The sequence below is a fragment of the Solanum lycopersicum genome, chromosome 5, assembly GCF_036512215.1.
Source record: "Solanum lycopersicum chromosome 5, SLM_r2.1".
Classification (NCBI taxonomy): Eukaryota; Viridiplantae; Streptophyta; class Magnoliopsida; order Solanales; family Solanaceae; genus Solanum; species Solanum lycopersicum.
In genome coordinates this window covers 68091768-68113342 of record NC_090804.1, presented here as the reverse complement: position 1 = coordinate 68113342, position 21575 = coordinate 68091768, and the positions used below count along the sequence as shown (strand labels likewise).

Sequence of the window (21575 nt, the reverse complement as noted above, 5' to 3'; positions counted from 1 at the left end):
GATATTAATAAAAATGTTTTTAAAATAATTAATCAAACATGAATATTACTCTTTAAAAGTACTTATACAGAAATCAAATTAAATAAATTTAAAAGACGTCGGCATACATGCTATAAGTTCAAAAGAGAAACTAATATATAAAATCTTGAACTAAATTAGTCTAATTTTAAAAAAAAGACTCAACTGTGAAATATTTCACTATGGATCGATACTACGCAAAAATAGAATATCATGAATATAGATAAGCATGTTATAAAGATAAATAAATTGTTTATATGTTAAATTCAGACCCTTTATTGAAAATAAAACAATGAATTAAAAGAAATCTTATACTAGCACATTTTGATTCAAATAAAAAATTATTTAAAATGTTGTCTATTTGTATTGAGTCATCAAATTATTGGATATATAACAAGTTGAACTTTAATGAAAAAAAAATTAATATAATTCAAGCCCAATACCAAAGAAAATTGAAACCTTTTTTTGAATAATGCAAAGTAGTTTTGTTGAGCCCTTTGTTTTTTCAAAGAATACTGTTTTTTTTTTTTTTTTAATGGAAGATGGAACAATGTCTAGGTTCTCTTCATATTGTGGGTCCCAAAATAAAAAATGCAAAAATCTTTTGTATTTTTTAATTTTGCCCCTTTTTTTAATTTACTTCATTTTCCTTTCTTGGTTCTCTTTTCTTGATAATTTGTACAAAGATTTTGAATATATTATGTGAAAGGTGGGGTTTTTATATATAGTAATTGAAGTTCACTTGAAATTGATTTTCTTCAAATAATATTGCTTTTTATCATCTTTTAGATTTTGGGGTTTTCTGTTTTGGTGTAAAGATTAGACCTTTATGCTCTTTTATTAGTTTTCCATATTTTTTTTTACTTGAGAATTTCTTGTTCTTGGAGTGTGAAAAGGGGGGAAAGAATAAGTGAGGAAGAAGGTAATCTTGGAATTTTTCTTCCAAGATTACATTTTTATGGATTTGGGGTTCTACCCTTTTGTTCAAAGATTAGAGCTTTAAGTTAATTTTTAAGAATTTGTTGTTCTTGGAGTGAAAAGGAAGAAGAAAAAATTGAGGTAGAGGGAATTTTTTTTGAAAATTTTGGTGCTTTGGTGAGATGGGTATGTTGGATCTTGAGGCATATGAGTTTGTTAGATCTAAAAATGTGAAAGATCATATTTTGTTATGTTCTGTTTGGCAATGAGATGTTACTGGTTATTTGCCTTTCATGTTGATTGAGTGGACATATTGAAAAACTCAAAAATTTGGGACTTTTCCAGGTTATAGATATATAATTATGTTAAGGTGGTTGTTTGTGGGATTCTTGATTTCTTTGTTCATAATATCTGTTATAGCTACTGATAGTGAGTTCTCCAATTGTAACTGTGATGAAGAGGGTGTCTTTTGGAATATACATACCATTCTTGATTGCCAAAAAGTGAGTGATTTCTTGATTGCAATTGCTTATTTTTCGATTCCACTCGAGTTGCTTTACTTTATTAGTTGCTCTGATGTTCCATTCAAATGGGTTCTTGTTCAATTCATTGCATTCATAGTTCTATGTGGATTGACTCATTTGCTCAATGGATTGACTTATAGTGCTCATCCTTCATTCCAATTGATAATGTCCTTAACCGTTGCGAAAATCCTAACCGCCCTTGTTTCTTGTGCAACTGCAATTACCCTTTTGACTTTGTTCCCTATGCTACTTAAAGTTAAGGTTAGAGAACTATTTTTGACTCAAAATGTGTTGGAGCTTGATCAAGAGGTTGGTATGATGAAGAAACAGAAAGAAGTGTATACTCATGTCCGAATGCTGACACGTGAGATTAGAAAGTCGCTTGATAAACATACTATATTGTATACTACTTTAGTTGAGCTTTCAAAGACATTGAATCTGCAGAATTGTGCTGTTTGGATGCCAAATGAGGATAGGTCATTGATGAACTTGACACACGGGTTAAGTCCCGGTTCTGCTGTAGAATACCATCGTTCACTTCCGATTGATGATCCGGATGTGTTAGAGATAACAAAGAACAAAGGAGTGAGAATTTTAAGACAAGATTCGGTTCTTGCAGCTGCAAGCAGTGGAGGGCCTGGTGAGCCATGTACTGTTGCAGCGATTAGGATGCCGTTGCTTTGTGCTTCGGATTTCAAAGGTGGGACACCTGAGTTGGTTGACACTCGATATGCTATTTTAGTTTTGGTTATTCCGGGTGCAAATGATGATTGTAGCCATAATGAGATGGAGATAGTGGAAGTAGTTGCTGATCAGGTGGCTGTGGCCCTATCCCACGCAACAGTTCTTGAAGAGTCACAATTAATGAGGGAGAAACTAGAAGCGAGGAATGGTTTGCTGCAACAGGCTAAGGAGAATGCTGTGAAGGCAAGCCAGGCAAGGAATTCGTTTCAGAAGGTAATGAACAATGGGATGAGACGGCCAATGCACTCGGTTTTGGGATTGCTTTCCATACTTCAAGATGAGAACACAAGCTCTAATCAGAAGATTATAATCGACACAATGGTGAGAACAAGCACCGTGCTGTCAAATTTAATAAACGATGCAATGGATATACCCGACAAAGACGAAGGGAGATTCCCAGTAGAAATGATGCCCTTTCAGCTGCATTCACTGATTAGAGAGGCTTCTTGTCTTGTTAAGTGCCTGTGTGTTTATAAGGGCTTTCGCTTTTCCACGGATGTTCCCAATTCTTTACCTAATCTGGTGATGGGTGATGAGAAGAGAACGTTTCAGGTTATACTTCATATGGTGGGACATCTATTGAATATCAGCTCCGGAAGGGGCTCCGTTGTATTCAAGGTTATTCTGGAGAGTGGAATCGAGGGCGGGAATGATAAGCTTCAGGGAGCAAGAAAACATAGCGTATTTGATGAATATGTTACCATAAAATTTGAGATTGAAGTTAGTCGTGGAGGTTCTCAAACAGATAGCTCAATCTCAACTTCTCACTTTGGCGGAAAGAGGTACAACAGCAAAGAGTTAAAGGAAGGCATGAGTTTCAGCATGTGCAAAAAGCTTGTTCAAGTGAGCATACTATCATTTTGTGTTTTAAATTACGTCTTTCTTAGCTTAAAATACTTTAGGTGATTAAAGCTACCGAACCTTAATAAGATTTATGCTCATTAATTCCTGGTTGTGTTAGTCATTTGGAATTACATTGGCATATATACTCGTTGAATTCAACCATGCATTGACTTGCATAAATATTTGTTACTGGTTTATATCACATCATAATCTAATCTTGATTGTTTGATGAATTAGATGTAAATATCGACTAGATATATGAAGAAACTCTAATTAACGGAAGCGCATGAATGAAAAACGAGGCTGATCCAAGATTCTTGACCAATGTCAAATTCTTGTTCCTGTTAAGTGTTATCTTTAAAAACACCAAAACTGCCTCATGTTGAAGTAACTTACATTTTCAAAATGGCTATTACTAGGATGAAAATCTCGTAGAACAAAAGTTCAGCCTGAGAGCATCTTTGATTTTTAAGGATTAAATCTGTGTTCGAGTTGTGATCGAAATTTACACTCAAGAAAAAGTCTAAACATGTGAAGAGTCCAAGAACCCAAAACATTCTATGTTGACCTGACCCTCTTGGTTATTTCTTTATGGTTAGTATCCACAATTAGATACCTATGTCCAATTCTATTCTGATAAAAGCATAAGCTAGTGCTGTTACAGGCACTTTGTATTCCAATTTTAAAACTACATTCGAGTGTCATTGTCGAAAGAATCACCAAAATAGAGATGTAGTAGTTCCAAATAAAAAGGAAAGTTTAGGTACCACGTGAAATTAGTCGAGGTGCTTGTACTTGTTATTTCTTCTTTATTTTCCGTTTGAACCTTTGCATCTTGAGATGTCAGTGGCTGAGTGTTTTCCTATACCTTAACAAGATCACAAAAATTTAGAATATGTGCTTTATGTTTGTTTTGGTTTTTATAACTGAACTCTCGTAGGAAGTCGATGGTTTTGTTAGTTCTTGTAGCAGCTATCCTGTCCGTGAACTCAAAAGTTCATTTTCCCTTCGATGCAGCTTATGGTCTTTTTGAACTGGTGAGTCGATTTATATTATGCTTAATCTGTTTAATTTGCAGATGATGCAGGGAAATGTATGGATGCCCTCAAATACCGATGGCCATGCACAAAAGATGACTCTTATTCTCCGATTTCTTAAACAGTCATCGTTCAGAAAACATATGTTTGAGCTTGTACATCCTTTGGAGCAAGCGATCTCAAGCTCAACGTTCAAAGGCCTCCAAGTTCTACTTGCTGATGATGACGACGTTAACAGAATGGTAACCAAAAAACTGCTTCAAAAACTAGGCTGCCAAGTGATTGCTGTTTCGTCTGGTTTTCAGTGCCTAAGTGCAATGGGACATTCAACAACTTCCATCCAAGTTGTCATTTTGGATCTTCACATGCCGGAAATGGACGGATTTGAAGTGACAACAAGGGTACGAAAATTCCACAGTCGTAGCTGGCCGTTGATCATAGCCTTATCTTCTACTTCAGAGCAACAAGTATGGGACAGATGTCTACAGGTTGGAATCAACGGTCTCATACGAAAGCCTGTTCTCCTGCAAGGAATGGCTGAAGAGCTTCAAAGAGTGTTACAAAGAGCTGGTGAAGGCTTTTAAAGTAATACCAATGAAAAAAAACGAACGTGGAGTTGACGAAACTGTCCCGAGCCTGTACTCTGATCCGCGAACTTTCACTCAGTGGCAGAGCCAGGATTTCCATTATGGTGAGTCGAAAAAAATGCAAGAATGTCACACAACAGATTCAAACTTGTGGCCTAAAGCCATTTTAAAAGCTTCTCTTTGTATTGAAGGGATCCCAAAATACAAATACACAGGAAAAGAATGTTTTTACCCTAGTTGCACAGTATAATTTTTCGACGAAGGATATTCAAACGAATCAATTTCTTGCTAACCTTATAGTTTGTAGAGTTTATATTATATAACCTATATATCAATTTGTCATTCATTAGTATATTTCTCTACTTTTTGGTATACGTCTTGTATACCGCAATATTCCTTGTTTTTTCTGTCTAACAATAGTTATTGTTTATTTTTCTAGCCAGTATACATACGTCATGCACTTATTAATACAATAGTTATTGTTTATTTAGGTTGATTATTTCGAAAAAAATAAATTGTTCCTACTCGTAGAATTCATATTACTTCTTGTTTCAAATTCTATTAGTTTAGAAAGATATTGAAAAGAGAATAAAGAAGATGAAAAAAAGGGTTTGGTTAGGTTAAATGTTTATGGTTAAAAATCATCGACATGTTAAAGATTTAAATTCGAATTGATTCTTGATTTTCTAGTTAGAAACCATTGTGTTCACCAATAAAGAGACAAAGTAGTAGTATCTTTTTTTTCATTACAATCGACATATTTTGCTTACTATTTTATATTTGTTATAGAGATTTATTTGTTATTACTTTGTACTTGATTGTGCAATTATCTTTTTTCATGCACTATCAACAAAATATACTTAAACGTGACTTGCAAAATAATGAAACAATATATTGGACGTTTTGAATTTGATGGTTGAGAATAACTTTAAAATATAAAATAGTGCCATGGCACATTTCATATCTACAAATTAATAATATTATAATAAGTAAAAGACACCACTAGCATAAAATCTTGTGTGCATAAAGCTACAAAAAGAATGCTAGTGAGACCATCCAATTAGGTATTCATTATTATAAGTCAAATTATGACGATAAATTGACATCACTCGCATGTATATCATTAATTATTACGATATTGGTGGTATCTTTTGGGGATGAACCTCACCCACCCACCAACCCATCCACGACAATTGGATACTAGGGTAAAGCTTAGTCCTTATTACAAGTCAAATTATGACGATAAATCAATATCACTCGTATAAAATCTCATGTACGCTGTCATAGATCAACATGATGTTGGTGGTGGCGGGGTTGGGGGAATGAATCTCGATTGCTTCCAATGGATCGGGGGATAACTCTTAGGAGGTGGTGGAGGGTTTAGACCCGCTCTCTTGTCGTGACTCGGTGGCTCAACACTTCCCATGGCAAAACACACAACCTTATTGTCTACGACAACAATATTAGGTAGTAAAATGAACATAATAACAAGAAAATAAATACCTATGATCTTCATTAGTAACAAAAATCTTGACCTTCAAAAGAAGAACTTAAATTAACAGCCAGATTCACCAGAACTCAATATCAAAATCAAATTTTATAATACGAATCAGAAGAATAAATTCTCCGTTCGAAAGAGATACTTAATTTAAATTTCGTGAAATAATAGTAATTAGTAAATACATGAAGCAAAAAATATATATATAGGGCAATGGGGGTTCACTTTCCACAATGGGAAATTTCTAGGAAAAATTCAAAATGACATTAATGATAATATACTTGTTTTGTTGACATAATGATGCATAAAGTTTGATTTTTTTAAATTTTATATAGAAATAAGTGTTCCAATGTGTTTGAAAATTGAATAAAAGACAAGAATTGCTTTCATGAGTACGCGTAAGAAACAATATAATTACATACATTGACTATAAAAAAAAAAGTTAATTATTTATATAATCAAAAAATCATTTATAAAATAATTAAATCTAAATTCTTATATATTTCACTAGATATTTATCATTAATAAAAATCTATTCATATCGACATTTAGATCAAAGCATAATGATTTACAACTAATTGTCAAGTTGTCAACTAATTTACCTAATTGTCTAAGTGAACTTTTTTAAAAAAAATTTAATTTTAAAAAATATTGTAACATGTGAAAGCAAAATCACTACGATATTTGTTATTTGTGTTCGAGTGAAATCTTACTAGCCAATAATTACTATAATAATATATTTAATTAATTCTCTAAGCTTATTATGAGATTGATATCGTATTCACAAAGATAAAAGAATACAAAGAGGTTCAGTATTTTTATTATTAAAAAATTATTCGAAAGATTTAAGAACCAAAAATAGTTTCACGAAACTTCATTCAATTATTTTTTTCAATAATCTATAATTTACATAAAATAGCATACTTCAAAATTCTTTTATATTTTTAATTATTTTAATATATACAAACATTATTTATGTTTTAAATAGTGGTCCTTCAAATTATTTGCACACTTTGTGGGCACTATGATCCATAATTGGATGTGGTGCTTCGGCCCAATAAAGTTACATATATTTTTGGGTTACATTTGCATTATTTATGGGCCTATTAAAATTTTTATAATTGATTTTTGGGATTTTGCAATTTTCTGGTACTATCTAGATATAGAAAGTGTAGAAAAATGTGTAGTTATAGTAAAATAATTATTCTAAATATATTTAGATGGTCCTACCACCTAAAGTGGGCCCTACTTACCGTGAGGCACACTTGTCGAGTAGGGTAAATAACTATTCGCATCTAGTGTTTGTATCAAATTAACTAATTTAGTGTTCAATTGACTAACAGTAAACAATTATTTCATTTAAAATATCATATGTATTATACGTTTCTTAATTTATTTTAAATACATGTGTTCTTACTTCTCGTTACAAGTGAATCCACCACCACTTCTTTTTCTAAGTACTTAGCATACGAAATTCATTAATTCGATTATTTGAAGTCGCGTGTTTTTAATTAAGGATTATCAATTTTTTATAATCTTGATATCTTTGATTAATTATAAATAGATCCAAAATATCCTTGATGTTTGTTCCTCTTCCTATGACTAACAGTTCCATATTTGTTAATTTGGTGTATTTACTTAAGTTTTTGTCATTAACGGAATCTATCCTATTGACTTCATTATTCGAATTCATGTACTTAATGCGTAAATAGAGAATGTATCTTATTGAAGAATTCTTTATCTTCATATTCAGAACTTGAAATACTATATAATAAAAGAAATTGAACCACTAGAAGGAAAAACAATCAAATTTCTTTCTCTCACTCAATCGTTTACATTCATAACTGAATCATGAATGTTTAAAACGTCCAACTCATTACGAAAGCAAACTCATATGTTTAATCCTTGCAACATGTATAATGGAACTAACATCTATCCAATATGAAGCTAAATTTAACTAAAGAGTTTTAATACCAACATGTTTTATGAGATCAAAAAACAAATAACATGAGACTTCGTGATAAAGCAGAAATTCTTTCTTTGATGCAGCGTAACACAAATTATCATCAGATGATATATTATAATAATTATTCTATTTATCTCAATATATGTGACACTTTTCGAATTTTGATATTTAAATAAGTCAATTTTAACCTAAATTTTTTCTATATCTTTTAATTATTTTGAATTGTCAATTATTGTGACGTATTATACTTTTTACGTAATTTACAAATATATAAATTTTATTTAATTTTTTTTGAAGGTCTCACGCGCAAATTTTCGATCAAACTTAATTTGTTTGACTCTCGAAAAATAAAAAAATTCACATAAATTTAGACAAAAGGAATACTATATCTTCATTTTATTGAAAAATCTCAAAGTTCAAACCCTAACGATGTTCTTTACGAAAAGTTTAGTCCTTAATTAATAAGCTTATCTGACACAAAACTAAATTAGTAGAACTAATGAGTTTAAAATATCGAACTGAACTCAATAAAAAAATATCATCTCATCCATCATGGTCCCCACCCCCTTGTTATGACCTAACAATTTCTGTATATAACAAAACAAATTGCCTCCTCCATTGAAAAAGAATTTTCAATTTTGAGGGATTTTTAATCTTTTATCAATGGCTAGTGGCCTGATTAAAAGAACAAGAATGATTCAAGATTCTCACCAAAACGACACATTATAAACTACAAAACGACACCCTTTTGACCACTCTTCAAATAGCAACCACCCATATATAGAAGAAGAAAAAAAATAATAATTAGGGAATCCATCAATCTTCTTATACAAAAGTCTGCACCCTCAAATACTAAAACCCCATTTGTTCATCAACACAACTAGGTCAAAAAATTGAGTGAAAATCTGAAAAAATTGAAAAAAAATGGACCAGAATGTGTTGGATGATATTATAACTAGGCTTCTTGAAGTAAAAGGTAAACCAGGGAAGCAAGTTGTGTTGACTGAGGCTGAGATTAAGCAGTTGTGTATGGTTGCTAAAGAGACTTTCTTGAGACAGCCTAATTTGTTGGAACTTGAAGCCCCCATCAAGATTTGTGGTAAAGTTTCAATTTTTAATACTTGATTCTTGATTAATCAGTAACTAGTTATATTTTTGCAGCTATTTTGAGGTTTGAGTTTGTTTGTTTATTGTAAAGTTGACTTTTTTAGATGATGGGGTTTTTGTTTTAGTTGCTAAGATTGATTATTTGCTTTTGGTCTATGTTTACATGGTATGTATATGGATATCTGATGCTTGTATTTTTATCTGCTACATGTAATTTATTCACTAAATATTTAGTGTATTTTTGAAAAACTCGTGAAAGATACGGAATGAGCTTAAATAAAGAAGTGGAGATTCATGTAGCTGAGTGCAACTTGTTTGGGATTGAGGCATAGTTGTTTGTTGAAATTTCGCGAAGCAAACCTATGTTACTTTGGTTTGATATGAGTAGGTCGAGGCAAATGAATATTCATTAAATAACTTTGTTTCTCGTCTATAGTCATGTTTTCTTTGGCTTATCGTGTTTGTTGATCAATTTAGCTCTTACTGCATTGAACTGAAAAACCTATCAGTTATTGATTTTTGTTTCAGAATTAATTCCCTTTGTCATGTGTTTGAATAGCGGTGTAAATCATGGGGGCGGAGCTAAAAGGCTCCCTACGGGTTTGGCTAAACTCGATTACTTTAGTCCAAACATTGTATTTGTATTTAGAGATTTACTAAACATGTACAAAATTATATTCATAACCTAGTTGCACTTAATTTATTATCCTAGAATTTATAGCCCATAAAGTTCTAATTCTGGTTTTGCCTCTGTAAATCATGGTTTTACAAACTTTTGGTTTCTAATTTGTTCTGAAGTTGTCTTTTCCATTCGCTGGAGAAGATTGTATTTGTATTCTGATGTTTTGTGTCGTTTCAATAATTCACTTGGCTTTTGTTGGGTCTGATGAAGTCCTGGTGCCGCTGGATAGGTGTTTGTCTGATTATCTTGTTTCCTTTGTGTTGTTACACTTACATTAAGTCTAACGTTTGACAGGAGTCCTTGTATGCTTGTGCTGAATAGGTGCAATATTTAGAGAGCCCCTACTTTGCCTTAAAGAGGAACTGTTTATCATTGGAATGGATGATTTAGATAACCCGCCCTAATTTTTTTAACGTGAAGTATTCTGTAGTCAATAGCTTGCATCATGCTGAAGTTGTATTTGGCACTGATTGCTTTTATGAGTCCATGATGTAAAAATGGAAGAATCCTTATTATATTTTATTCAAATTCATATCTTCAATTTCATTTTGGATAACCTTGGGCATCGGTTGGCTTTTACTGTCTCACTTTGTGTATTCTTCATATTTTATTTGTTTATTTTTAAACGTAAGTTGCTGAGAAATCTAGTTTTCTTCTCACTCTCTTCAGCTTGCCTCTTAAACCTGTAGTTTTCCCTACTCCGATGAGCGAGTTTGATTTTGGAAAAAAAAATATTGAGCTACTTGAGCCTAGATGGAGTAGGCTTATGAGATAACTTAGTCCACCCACACCTTTTTTCTCAGTTCTAACCTCTAGGCTCCATTACACAAATTCAGGTAAAATTAGCACGTCTGCAAGCTAATGAAGACTGGGATGTTCAATTTTTCACTAGTCTTTGATGTACTTCTAAAATTAATATGTAGGCACTGTGTATCTGTAGCTTGAAGGACGAGACATCTCTTGATATTTGATTGGTTTCAATGCCAACTTGCTGGTATTATTAGATCTAGCACCTAGGATTTATGGTGCCTCTTTCTGCCTTGTTCATATCTTGTAGCCTTGTACACAACCATAAAACTTAAAAGAGTGAATTTTGATGATCTGTTCATATGCAGTTTATTGATGCCTTTTCTTTTACTTTTAAGATTTTATTTCTGGCCAAATAACTGAAGATTTGATTCTGGAGTGAAGTCCGATTTGGTTGTTGTGGATTTATTACAAAGCATGATGAGGCAAACTAGGACTGACCATTTCCAAGAACAGGCTAGTTCTATTGATATGACATGTATAAAATAAGACTCTTGGCAATTATTCGGTAGAGAACTAGAGATATAAGTAGTTGACCAAGCAACCTCTTTTGGCTGACGGTTACTGATGATCTGTAAGGTATTTATGTGTCAATTTTCATGTGGAATGAACCTCAAAATTTAGACATCCGTAAATACCCCTTATAATTTCATGGATAACGAAGCACTTAGTTCATCGGTTTTTCCTGTGACATTTCAAAACTTTAAAATGGATGTTAGCATTTAGATTGAAGAGTTAGAATGTATGGACTTCATATGCAAAGCTCACATTTCATGAACTTATTTTATGCATTCAGTGTGTAAAATATTTTGCTTCAATGTGGTGCTTATTATTTCTTTTTCCTTCTGCGCAGAAAAAGTAATTATTTTCTGAAAAATGATCAAGTCAATCTTATGATAAGGAAAAGCATGTTTTGGAATATGCACTAAAGTTGGTGGCTTAATGTCTGTTTGATGGTTTATCCTGTTGACTTTCAGGTGACATTCATGGTCAATATTCTGATCTTCTGCGGCTTTTTGAATATGGTGGATTACCTCCTCAATCAAATTACTTATTTTTAGGGGATTATGTTGATCGTGGCAAGCAGAGCTTAGAGACTATATGTCTTCTACTTGCATACAAGATAAAATATCCAGAAAACTTTTTCTTGCTTCGGGGAAATCATGAATGTGCTTCCATAAACCGCATATACGGATTTTATGATGAATGTAAGAGAAGATTTAATGTGAGATTATGGAAAATCTTCACAGATTGCTTCAATTGTCTTCCGGTCGCTGCCTTAATAGATGAAAAGATTCTATGTATGCATGGAGGCCTCTCTCCTGATTTGAACCATTTAGACCAAATTAGAGGTCTCCAGCGCCCAACTGATGTGCCAGATGCTGGTTTGCTCTGTGATTTGCTTTGGTCTGATCCTAGTAAAGATGTTCAGGGATGGGGAATGAATGATCGGGGAGTTTCATACACTTTTGGTGCAGACAAGGTGACAGAATTTCTTGAGAAGCATGATCTGGATCTTATTTGCCGTGCACACCAGGTTTAATCCCACTGCTATAAATTTTTCTTCAGTATTTAGGTGTACATAGGCTTATAGTCAGTTGATCAGTGATCTGTTAATTGATATATAGTCTATGGTTGGATAGAGTTACCCGGTTTATGTGCTTGTGGGAGGCAGCAGGTAACCAGTAAAATTAGTTCAGGTGCGCACAAGCTGGACTTGACACCATGGTTATTAAAAAAAAGTAATATATAGTCTGAATATTCATTTTTTTGTGTGTGTGTTGAAATGGTCAGTCACGAGGTTCAAAAGTTTGTTCAGTTGTTCTGATTCTTCTCTCTATTAGTCTGAATAAGTGAAATTCGATAAGTTGAATGGAAGGTTCCTTCTTTTCATACTTCAATCAAATCTCCTAATGCTTTAAAGTTCTTACAGGTTGTGGAGGACGGGTACGAGTTTTTTGCTAATCGGCAACTTGTAACTGTATTTTCTGCACCGAATTATTGTGGAGAGTTTGACAATGCTGGCGCTATGATGAGCGTAGATGAGACATTAATGTGCTCCTTTCAAATATTAAAACCTGCCGACAAGAAGTCCAAATTCAGCTTTGGAAGTACAACTACTGCTAAACCCGGATCTCCTACTGGAATGAAGGTAAATAAATAAATATAGTTTAATAGACATGAAATTGTATAGCTCTTTGGTTCTGTTGGAATTTCAGACTTGGAGAAAAGTTATAAATTGAATTTGTTGCTTGGACTCTTCAAAAATGATGTTGCTCGGTGCGTATCGGATCCTCCAAAAGTATTGCATTTTTGAAGGATCCTATATGGGTGTGACAATATTTTTGGGGAGTCCAAGCAACTGAGCATTGGACAACTTGCCTTTCCAATACTCGAGGTTTCCTACTACATATTAAATTTCAAATAGAGAATGTTTTCACCATTTAATGGACTTATTTTAATGTGCTTTGTTCTATCATTATCGATGGGCTTTCGGGAGGATTTTACGTAAATGCTATTAGATGATTGATTTGGGAGTTTTTTTTTCCCCATAAGCATGAGTTACATGTTCAAAGAGAGATTGAATATGCTCATGCAACATTATCTCCAAAGTTTCAGCAATAAGTTTCCGAGTCTGCCTTTAGGTATAAGTTTCAGCAATATGAAAACATGTCATGAGTGCTAATTTTCTAGTAGGTCTCCCTCAGAAATTGAAGTTCCATAATAAAACTCACCTTACAAATTTAAACAAAGAGTGAGCTCTCCTTTATATAAAAATACAACTATGTCAACTTCTTAAAGCTGTTTATCTATTATCTAGTGGGAAAATCTGGAAAAATCAAACTTACACATTTACATGTAATTGTTGGGTGACACATTGCTATTAGTTTGTAGGACACATTCTAGGAGCTTAAATTTTTCATCAGTGCTGCTTCTTGGCACTGAAATAAGCAGCGGTGCTTGATTTAACGTTGATGATATTCGGTCCCGGTAATTACAAGTCCTGTGATAGTAAAGACATTCAAATGATCATCTAACTCTTTATGATTGTGAAATGATTACACTATCTTTCAGCTTATATAAGCGTTCTCATGTTGGAAACATCTTTAGTTTTCTAACTCAGTTTTAGATTCTAGTTACTGGTCTATAGGAGGGCATTACGGCATCTAGATTTCCCACTATCTTTATTGACTCAAGGGGTGACCTAACGGTCAGTAAAGTGGGTGAACATCATGTGAAGCTAGGTTTCGAAGCCAACAGAGACAAAAGTAACTATATATTTGGTAACCAAAGTTACGCAGTACCTATACTGGTGGGAGGCAGCAGATATCCGATGGAATAGTTACACACACACGCACACACACGTAGGGAAAACAAGGAATAAGATTGTCCTCTCCTCTTTTTAACTGATGTTTCCTTTGTTACATCGGCAAGTTTATCTTAAAAGGCTATTTCTTTTGAATGTGTTTTTAGTCTGTCTGTCCGTCTTGATATTGCTGGTAAAATACATAAATGTGTCTGTTTGTTAAACTTATTAGAGTACTTAAACAAGAGCATTCAGTGCTTGTAACTATGTGTTTACTGCTGTCCTTTCTTAATAGCTTGACGCGGGGATCAAGCAAGAATTATTAACGCTTGAAATTGATGTTCATTGCAGTCCTTTTTTAATTCCAAAGCATGAGAAGCAGCTTCACGAAGCAGGGATTAAGCAAAGAACTGTTGAAGCTCTTGAAATTACCGTTTACTGCAGTCGTTTCTTAATGTCGAAAGTATGAGAGCCAAGCCAACTACAGAAGTTGCCATAGAAGTCTTTACTTATATAGTGAATAGATGAATTACCAAAACTTGATGATCATTTTAACCATGGTGGATGTGTAAAAAAGTATGAGAAAATGGTGCAAAACCATACTTGGTCTTCATTTTTTAGCTCAAATTGTAAGCTATAAAGCATCTCTTTATTTTGTTCAACTAAGCCAATACATGGTAATGACCCCTCTCTCTCTCTCTCTCTCTTTCGGTGCGTGTTATTGTATTGGAGTCCGATCAATTTGGATTCGCATTACGTAGGGTTCATTTTGGGGGAAATGCTCCCTATCAAGTCTCTCTCTCTTGCTTTCTTTTTCAGTGCGTGGTATCGTAGTAGAGTCTGATTAATTTGGATTCACGTTACTTAGGGTTCATTTTGGGGGAAATGCTCCCTATCACTATACGGGGCTCAGTAACGAGGCCTCTGGTTATATAGGATTTTGATTAATTTGGATTCACGTTACTTAGGGTTCATTTTGGGGGAAATGCTCCCTACCACCATACGGGGCTTAGTAACGAGGCCTCTGGTTATATGGGATTCTGATTAATTTGGATTCACGTTACTTAGGGTTCATTTTGGGGGAAATGCTCCCTACCACCATACGGGACTTAGTAACGAGGACTCTGATTATAGGAGGAGCAACTTCATCCGCTGTACCACATTCTTTCTTGTCTCTCCCTCTTTTATGTTGGAAGTGAAAATTTCGTTTTTTATTTTTTCATGGGCTATTAAATTGTTTTTTTTTAAATAAAAAAAATGAGTGATGAATAAATTTTCGTTTTAAAATAACTATTTTTCTGTTAAAAGATATTTCCATAATTAGCTTTGTATACATACTAATATGTCCTCATCAATAAAGTGGAAAAAATTACCCATTATTTTATACATTAAGATAAACGATAGCTTATCAAAGTGTAATATGTATCTTTTTATTTCGTCGTTAGAATTGTCACCTATTTTTTCATTTTTTAAAAAATAAAGAATAAATATTAAAGTCTATTGATTAAATATATGTATCGTCTAATTAGGAATAAAATAAAAATTCTCGTAAATTAGGTTCATATGTCAATGTCACCTGACTCAATTTGATATGAGAAAATATTACTTACACTTTTGATTTGGGTAGCCACGAAGTTCATTGTTGATGAGTATATTGATTAAATATTTAGAATAAGTAAATTAAATACGTAATAGTTCAGATAGAGAATTCATAAAAACGTAAAACTTTCGATAAATGATGTAAAAAAAATATTCAAACATCATATAAGAACTAAAAAACATGAAGGTAATGGGTTTACATAGGTGGATCTAATACTTTTTTAAAAAATATATGTAATATTTGCTCTTGAACTATATAAAATGGTCTAAATATGAGCTCCATCAAAAATTTGTTGCAATCATGTCCTTAGACGATAGATATCTTCAATACAAATTTAAGTTTAATTGGATTTAAATATAAATAAGATACTCCAATTTAATACTCTCAATGTAAATTTAAATTTAAAACTTTGGATACGAATTCAAATATAACTGGGCTCATTGAAATATGACGAAAAACTAAAAAAAAATAAATAATAAACCAGGTTTTAGACATGCATGCAACATGAAACTTTGTGCTATTGGTGTTGGTAGAAATTTTTTTTGTTGGTACTTCGAGATCACCAATAACTAACCACATGGCATGAGTTTTAGCTCAATTCCCTAGGTTGATCACAATAAATTTACGTGTACTGTCTCACATAGAACGTTTCGGAAAAGCTTTTGAAGCGTGATGTTCATGTATCATGCTATATTTCAAGTTGTTTTTGTTGTGTCTCGTAGATATTTCATACAGAAATTTTGAAAGCGTCTAGATGATCATTTTATTAGTTTGCGCGTTTAACTGACGCAATAAAAATGAGTTAAACTATTTAGATGTACATACTCAAATTTAAATGTTTACTTCTCAGTTAAAATCAAATTTGAATATTTATTTATGTATAATACTAAATTCGAGGGACCAAACAACTAGTCATGGATCATGCCATCACACAACGGAGCGAGGAAAAGTTGATATACTACGACATCATTTGGTTCACCTGCAGAATTAGGAATGTTCATGGTTTGGAATCAAATAAAAAAATCGAACTAAGCCAATTAAATAAATTGATTTAATTTGGATTTTGATTTGATTTGGTTTTAGATTATTAAGATCCGATAGTATTTGGTTTGATTATCATTTTGTTTGAAAAAAACAGAACAGAACCAACAAGTTATATACATTACTAGTAATTAGCTATTAAACAGGTCTCAACCTCTCGAATTCGAGCCTTGGGGTAAAGAACCACTTTTATTCGAAAACGTTAAACTTTTTACTATCAAAATGAATACTGAACACTAGACGGAAAATAATAAAAAAAAGTAACAGAACCCCTGAATCTCTCTTTTCCAACTAAATATTCTCTTTACTACTATATATACACCATCACTCTTTTTAGTCCAAAAAAAAAAAAAACTCCATAACCATGGCCACCAAAATTTCTCTCTCTAAAACTCCATCAACAATGTGATTTCTCTCTCTAAAACTCCATTAACAATGTTTGAGAGCTTAAAAATTGATGAACTTCAGATGAATGAACAAATCGGTCAGGGAAGATTCGGTACGGTTTACCGGTGTTTTTCTAAATCAACTGATCAATTTTTCGCCTGCAAAACGATTCAAACGAACTTCCTCATTGATTCTACGGACCGCGAATGTCTCAATAAAGAGGCTAAAATTCTGCAATTACTCACCGGAAAATCGAACATTCTTCAAATGTATAAAGTTTATGAAGATGAAAATTATGTTCATATAATCACTGAGCTCTGTTCCGGCGGTGATTTATACGAGAGGGTTTCTAATGGGCCGTTGTGTCGGAGAAATCTGCTGCTCTGATTTTGATCGGATTGGTTTCAGCAATCGGACATTGTCATAAATTGGGGGTGGCTCATTGCGATATTAAACCCGATAATGTCCTATTTGATTCTCAGGTAGTGTATACTGAGTAACAACAAAATTAGCCCATGAAAATATGATTCCGTTTGTTAATTTCAATCATTTTGACTGTTCAAATTCAGCTTAGTTCGTTTATTTGACACTCTTATATAGCTAAGGTTCGATCATAGATTTTGAAAATTTATCTTCAAATATCTATTTGACTATAGTTATGTCGGAGATTTATATTGTCCGAGATTTGACTCTTATATAGCTAGGGTCCTATACTCCTATTTGTTATTGTTTATTGTGTTTCAATTATCGCTCTATTTTGTTGATTCATCGTATTAGTTGCTATGTTTTATTGTTCTTTGTACTTGAATTTAGTGCACTTGAGTCTTAGGGTCTTTCGGAAACAGCGTTGCCTCTTTGCCTCAACGAGGTAGTAGTAAGGTCTGTGTTACTGCGTACACTCTACCCTCACTGGATAGATTGTTGTTGTTGTGATTGATCACTATCTTGCCCGTTTCCAGTTGATAATTGCCCATTATATGCATGTAATGCGACATGAACAGTAATGATTCATATAGTAGTCTCTAACTTGCTTGACACTGAACAGTACTTGCTTTTATATAAACAGGACTATTTGAAGCTTGCTGATTTTAGATCTGCAGAGTGGTGGGATGCAACAAAAAATGATGGAAGGTGTGGTGGGGACGCCTTACTACGTTGCCCCGGAGGTGTTGTTAGGGAGAAAATACAATGAGAAACTTGATATATGGAGTGCTGGTTTTATTTTATACATTATGCTTTCTGGTGTTCCTCCTTTTTATGGTGACACTCCAACTGAGACATTTGAAGCTGTTCTTAGGGGAAATTTAAGGTTTCCAACAAGAATTTTCCGATCGATTTCAACTGAAGCAAGGATTTTCTGAGGAAAATGATATGTAAAGATGTTTCCAGGAGATTTTCAGCTGAACAAGTTCTAAGTATGTTGTTCTCTCTCACTCAAAGTACTCTCGTTATGTCGAATTGTTTTGTGTTTTCCCTGTTCTGGTCTAGTTGTAAGAGCACAATACACAATATGTGTAGATGAGGTATACTTCACGAATCTGAACTTAGTCAAAAAGGTAGAGTGGCGGACTTATTATCCTCCTCGTTAAAAATCGTGAGTCAATTAGTGCTCGGAAATTTCTAATTTTGATGAACTGTTTTTTGTTTACCTTTCAATACAACCTAAGGAGTGACATAGTTTTTAACTACTCGTGGGACACATAGAAGTGAAAATTTAGGTCGCTTTTGTAATAATTGGGACATGATTACCAAACTATTAACGAAGGAAATATTTAGACCATTTCACATAGTTCAGGGTTGAATATAAAATCTTTCCCCTTAAAGAAAATGGTCCATTAAAATAAGATGAATTATCTGCTACGATACATCAACCGTGGAAAGTTTTCTTCACTGTAGTTTGTAGAAGGTAACTTCTTTCCAACTTTAGTTTACCTTGAACTTTTATTTTAGTTTCTATCTTGTTAAATGTAGGGCATCCATGGGTTATTAATGTAGGAGAGATCAACAACATCAATGGCTGATTTAACCTGAAGTAAAATTACTATATTTTCTAGCTATCCTATATAAACTACCAGATTAAGTAGTGGAAAGTATGCACCTTTGGGCTTTGGAAACTCAACGATAACGGTTGAAGATATAATCAAGTAAATAAATGTGAACTCTCTTTAAATTTGAAGCTTTCAGATGAGAAGGTCATACACATTTGAACTTGGTATCAGATCAGAGAAGGGTCTTTGGTTCGAGTCTTATCATCACTCGCCATCAAAGAAAAAGATTTACAAACTTGGTAAATTGAGGAGACGAATGAGGCTCCCTACGAGAGAGCCATGTTGAATATCGAGTAAATACAAGTGTGATCACAGTTTTAAATGAGATGATCACACACTTCAACAACAACTTCTCCTCATTTGCCATTTCCAGTCTAAAACTTACCTATTTAGTACTTGATTTTTGCTTTGTGGAGGAGAATCTAGAATAAAAGATTGTATATATATATATGAGGATAATGAGTTTTTCCTTTATGTAAAAGAAATAAAAAGTTTTATATATGAAGTGGAAAGAACTTGTGCTTATTTGGGGTGTTGTATAAAATAGAACATAAATGTATAAAGTTTGCTGCTCATCTTATATGAATCTTTATCTTCACTGCATATATTTTGTGTGGGGAGTCAGTGATGAAGAAGTGTGCTTTGAGAATCTCTTCTAGAAATGAATCTTGAAACAATGAGATTTTGACCTTATAAAATAGTATGCAATTTGATGGATGTATCCATGAAAGGTTGGACATAGTGGGTCCGTATGAGGAGAGTTAGTGGTGAATCAAAGATGCATTGGAGAAAGGTGATTAGACATAACATAGACTTTAGATATATGGGTATGAAAGTTGCAGATTAAGGTTTTTTGTCAAAAATTTACGTGGACGTCTGTTAAGACCTTATCTATGGAGCCGGTTGGTCACCACAATCAAAACGATCCATTTTCAAGGTCAAACGAGTCCCAGAGTAGGTAAATCCTCTATTATCTCGATTTTCGGATGCTATAGTCCATGAGATTTTTGGTGATTTGGAATTTTGACTTCATTTTTGCCAAAAATTTACGTGGACGTTCGTTAAGACTTTATCTATGGAGTCGGTTGGTCACCACTGCCCAAATCGTTCATTTTCGAGGTCAAACGAGCCCAGACAGGTAAACCCCTATTTTGTCAATTTTCGTGTAGTCTACCATCTTTTTTGGTGATCTAGAATTTCGAGATTACTTTTGCCAAAAATTATGTGGCCGTTCGTTAAGACCTTATCTATGTAGCTGATTAGTCACCACGGTCACAACGACTCATTTTCAAGGTCAAGCGAGCTCAGAGCAGGTAAACCCCCAATTTTGCCAAATTTTATGTGGTAAAGTCCACCATCAATTTTGGTGATCCAGAATTTCGAGATCATTTTTACAAAATCATTACATGGACGTCTGTTAAGAACTTATCTAGGGAGCATGTTGGTCACCAAGGTCAAACCGACCCATTTCATAGGTCAAACGAGCCCTAGAGAAGGTAACTCCCCCATTTTGCAGATTTTTGTGTGCTACAGTCGACCATTTTTTTTGGTAATCTAGAATTTTGAAATCATCTTTGCCATAAAATTTACATGGACGTCCGTTAAAACCTTATAGATGAAGTCGGTTTGTCATCACGGTCAAAACGATCAATTTTTGAGGTCAAATAAGCCCAGAGCAGGTAAATCCCTTATTTTATCGATTTTCGTGTGCTATAGTCCACCATCTTTTTTGGTCATCTGAAATTTTGAGATCATTTTTGCCAAAAATTTGCATGGACTTTGGTTAAGACCTTATCTATGGAACTGGTTGGTCACTACAACCAAATCAGTCATTTTCAAGGTTAAACGAGTCAGAGCAGGTAAACCCCCAATTTTATGGATTTTCGTGAGCTGTAATCCACATTTTTTTTGTGATCAAGAATTTTGAGATCATTTTTGTCAAAAATTTGCATGGACGTCTGTTAAGGCCTTACATGGACGTCCGTTAAGACCTTATCTATGGATTCGATTTGTCACCACGGCCAAAACAACTCATTAGAGTAGGTAAACCCCCTATTTTACCAATTATCATATCATATAGTCCACCATCATTTTTTGTGATTCGAAATTCTGCGATCATTTTTGCAAAAAATTTACATGGAATTCTGTTAAGACTTTATCTATGAAGTCGGTTGGTCACCACGGTCAAAACGTCCCATTTTCAAGGTCCACGAGCCTAGATAATGTAAACCCTCCATCTTGTTGATTTTCGTGTGCTACTGGCCACAATTTTTTTGGCTATCCAGAATTCCGAGATCATTTTTGCTATAAGATTTACTAGGACGTCCATTAAAACCTTATCTATAGAGCCGATTGGTGACCATGACCAAAACGGCTCGTTTTCAAGGTCAAACAAGCGCACAGTAGGTAAATCTCCATTTTGCCAATTTTTTGTGTGCGTCCAACATCTGTTTTGATGGTT

General features: G+C 33.6%; 2 protein-coding genes and 1 pseudogene across 2 annotated transcripts; all 3 read left to right on the top strand.

Annotated features, from left to right (window-relative positions):
- Window positions 1–304: 304 nt before the first annotated feature.
- Window positions 305–5062, top strand: ETR7 (ethylene receptor 7). Its single transcript, XM_004239691.5, has 2 exons — window positions 305–3047; window positions 4126–5062. The coding sequence occupies exons 1-2, from the start codon at window positions 1299–1301 to the stop codon at window positions 4666–4668; spliced, it is 2292 nt and encodes a 763-aa protein (XP_004239739.1). The 5' UTR covers window positions 305–1298; the 3' UTR covers window positions 4669–5062.
- Window positions 5063–8634: 3572 nt separating this feature from the next.
- LOC101249363 (serine/threonine-protein phosphatase PP1) lies at window positions 8635–14728 on the top strand. The gene is made up of 4 exons (XM_004239693.3): window positions 8635–9234; window positions 11709–12268; window positions 12665–12883; window positions 14390–14728. Exons 1-4 carry the CDS (start codon window positions 9060–9062, stop codon window positions 14411–14413), a joined length of 978 nt encoding a protein of 325 aa, XP_004239741.1. The 5' UTR covers window positions 8635–9059; the 3' UTR covers window positions 14414–14728.
- A 519-nt stretch (window positions 14729–15247) lies between these two features.
- On the top strand, window positions 15248–19886 carry LOC109120244 (phosphoenolpyruvate carboxylase kinase 2-like; annotated as a pseudogene).
- Window positions 19887–21575: the final 1689 nt, after the last annotated feature.

Excerpts from the sequence above, each read along its gene's own strand:
- ETR7 (XM_004239691.5), top strand. The coding sequence starts at position 1,299 with ATGTTAAGGTGGTTGTTTGTGGGATTCTTGATTTCTTTGTTCATAATA. Across the intron at positions 3,048-4,125 it reads TGTGCAAAAAGCTTGTTCAA|ATGATGCAGGGAAATGTATG; the intron begins GTGAGCATACTA and ends TTTAATTTGCAG.
- LOC101249363 (XM_004239693.3), top strand. The coding sequence starts at position 9,060 with ATGGACCAGAATGTGTTGGATGATATTATAACTAGGCTTCTTGAAGTA. Across the intron at positions 12,269-12,664 it reads TTATTTGCCGTGCACACCAG|GTTGTGGAGGACGGGTACGA; the intron begins GTTTAATCCCAC and ends AAGTTCTTACAG. Across the intron at positions 12,884-14,389 it reads GATCTCCTACTGGAATGAAG|TCCTTTTTTAATTCCAAAGC; the intron begins GTAAATAAATAA and ends TGTTCATTGCAG.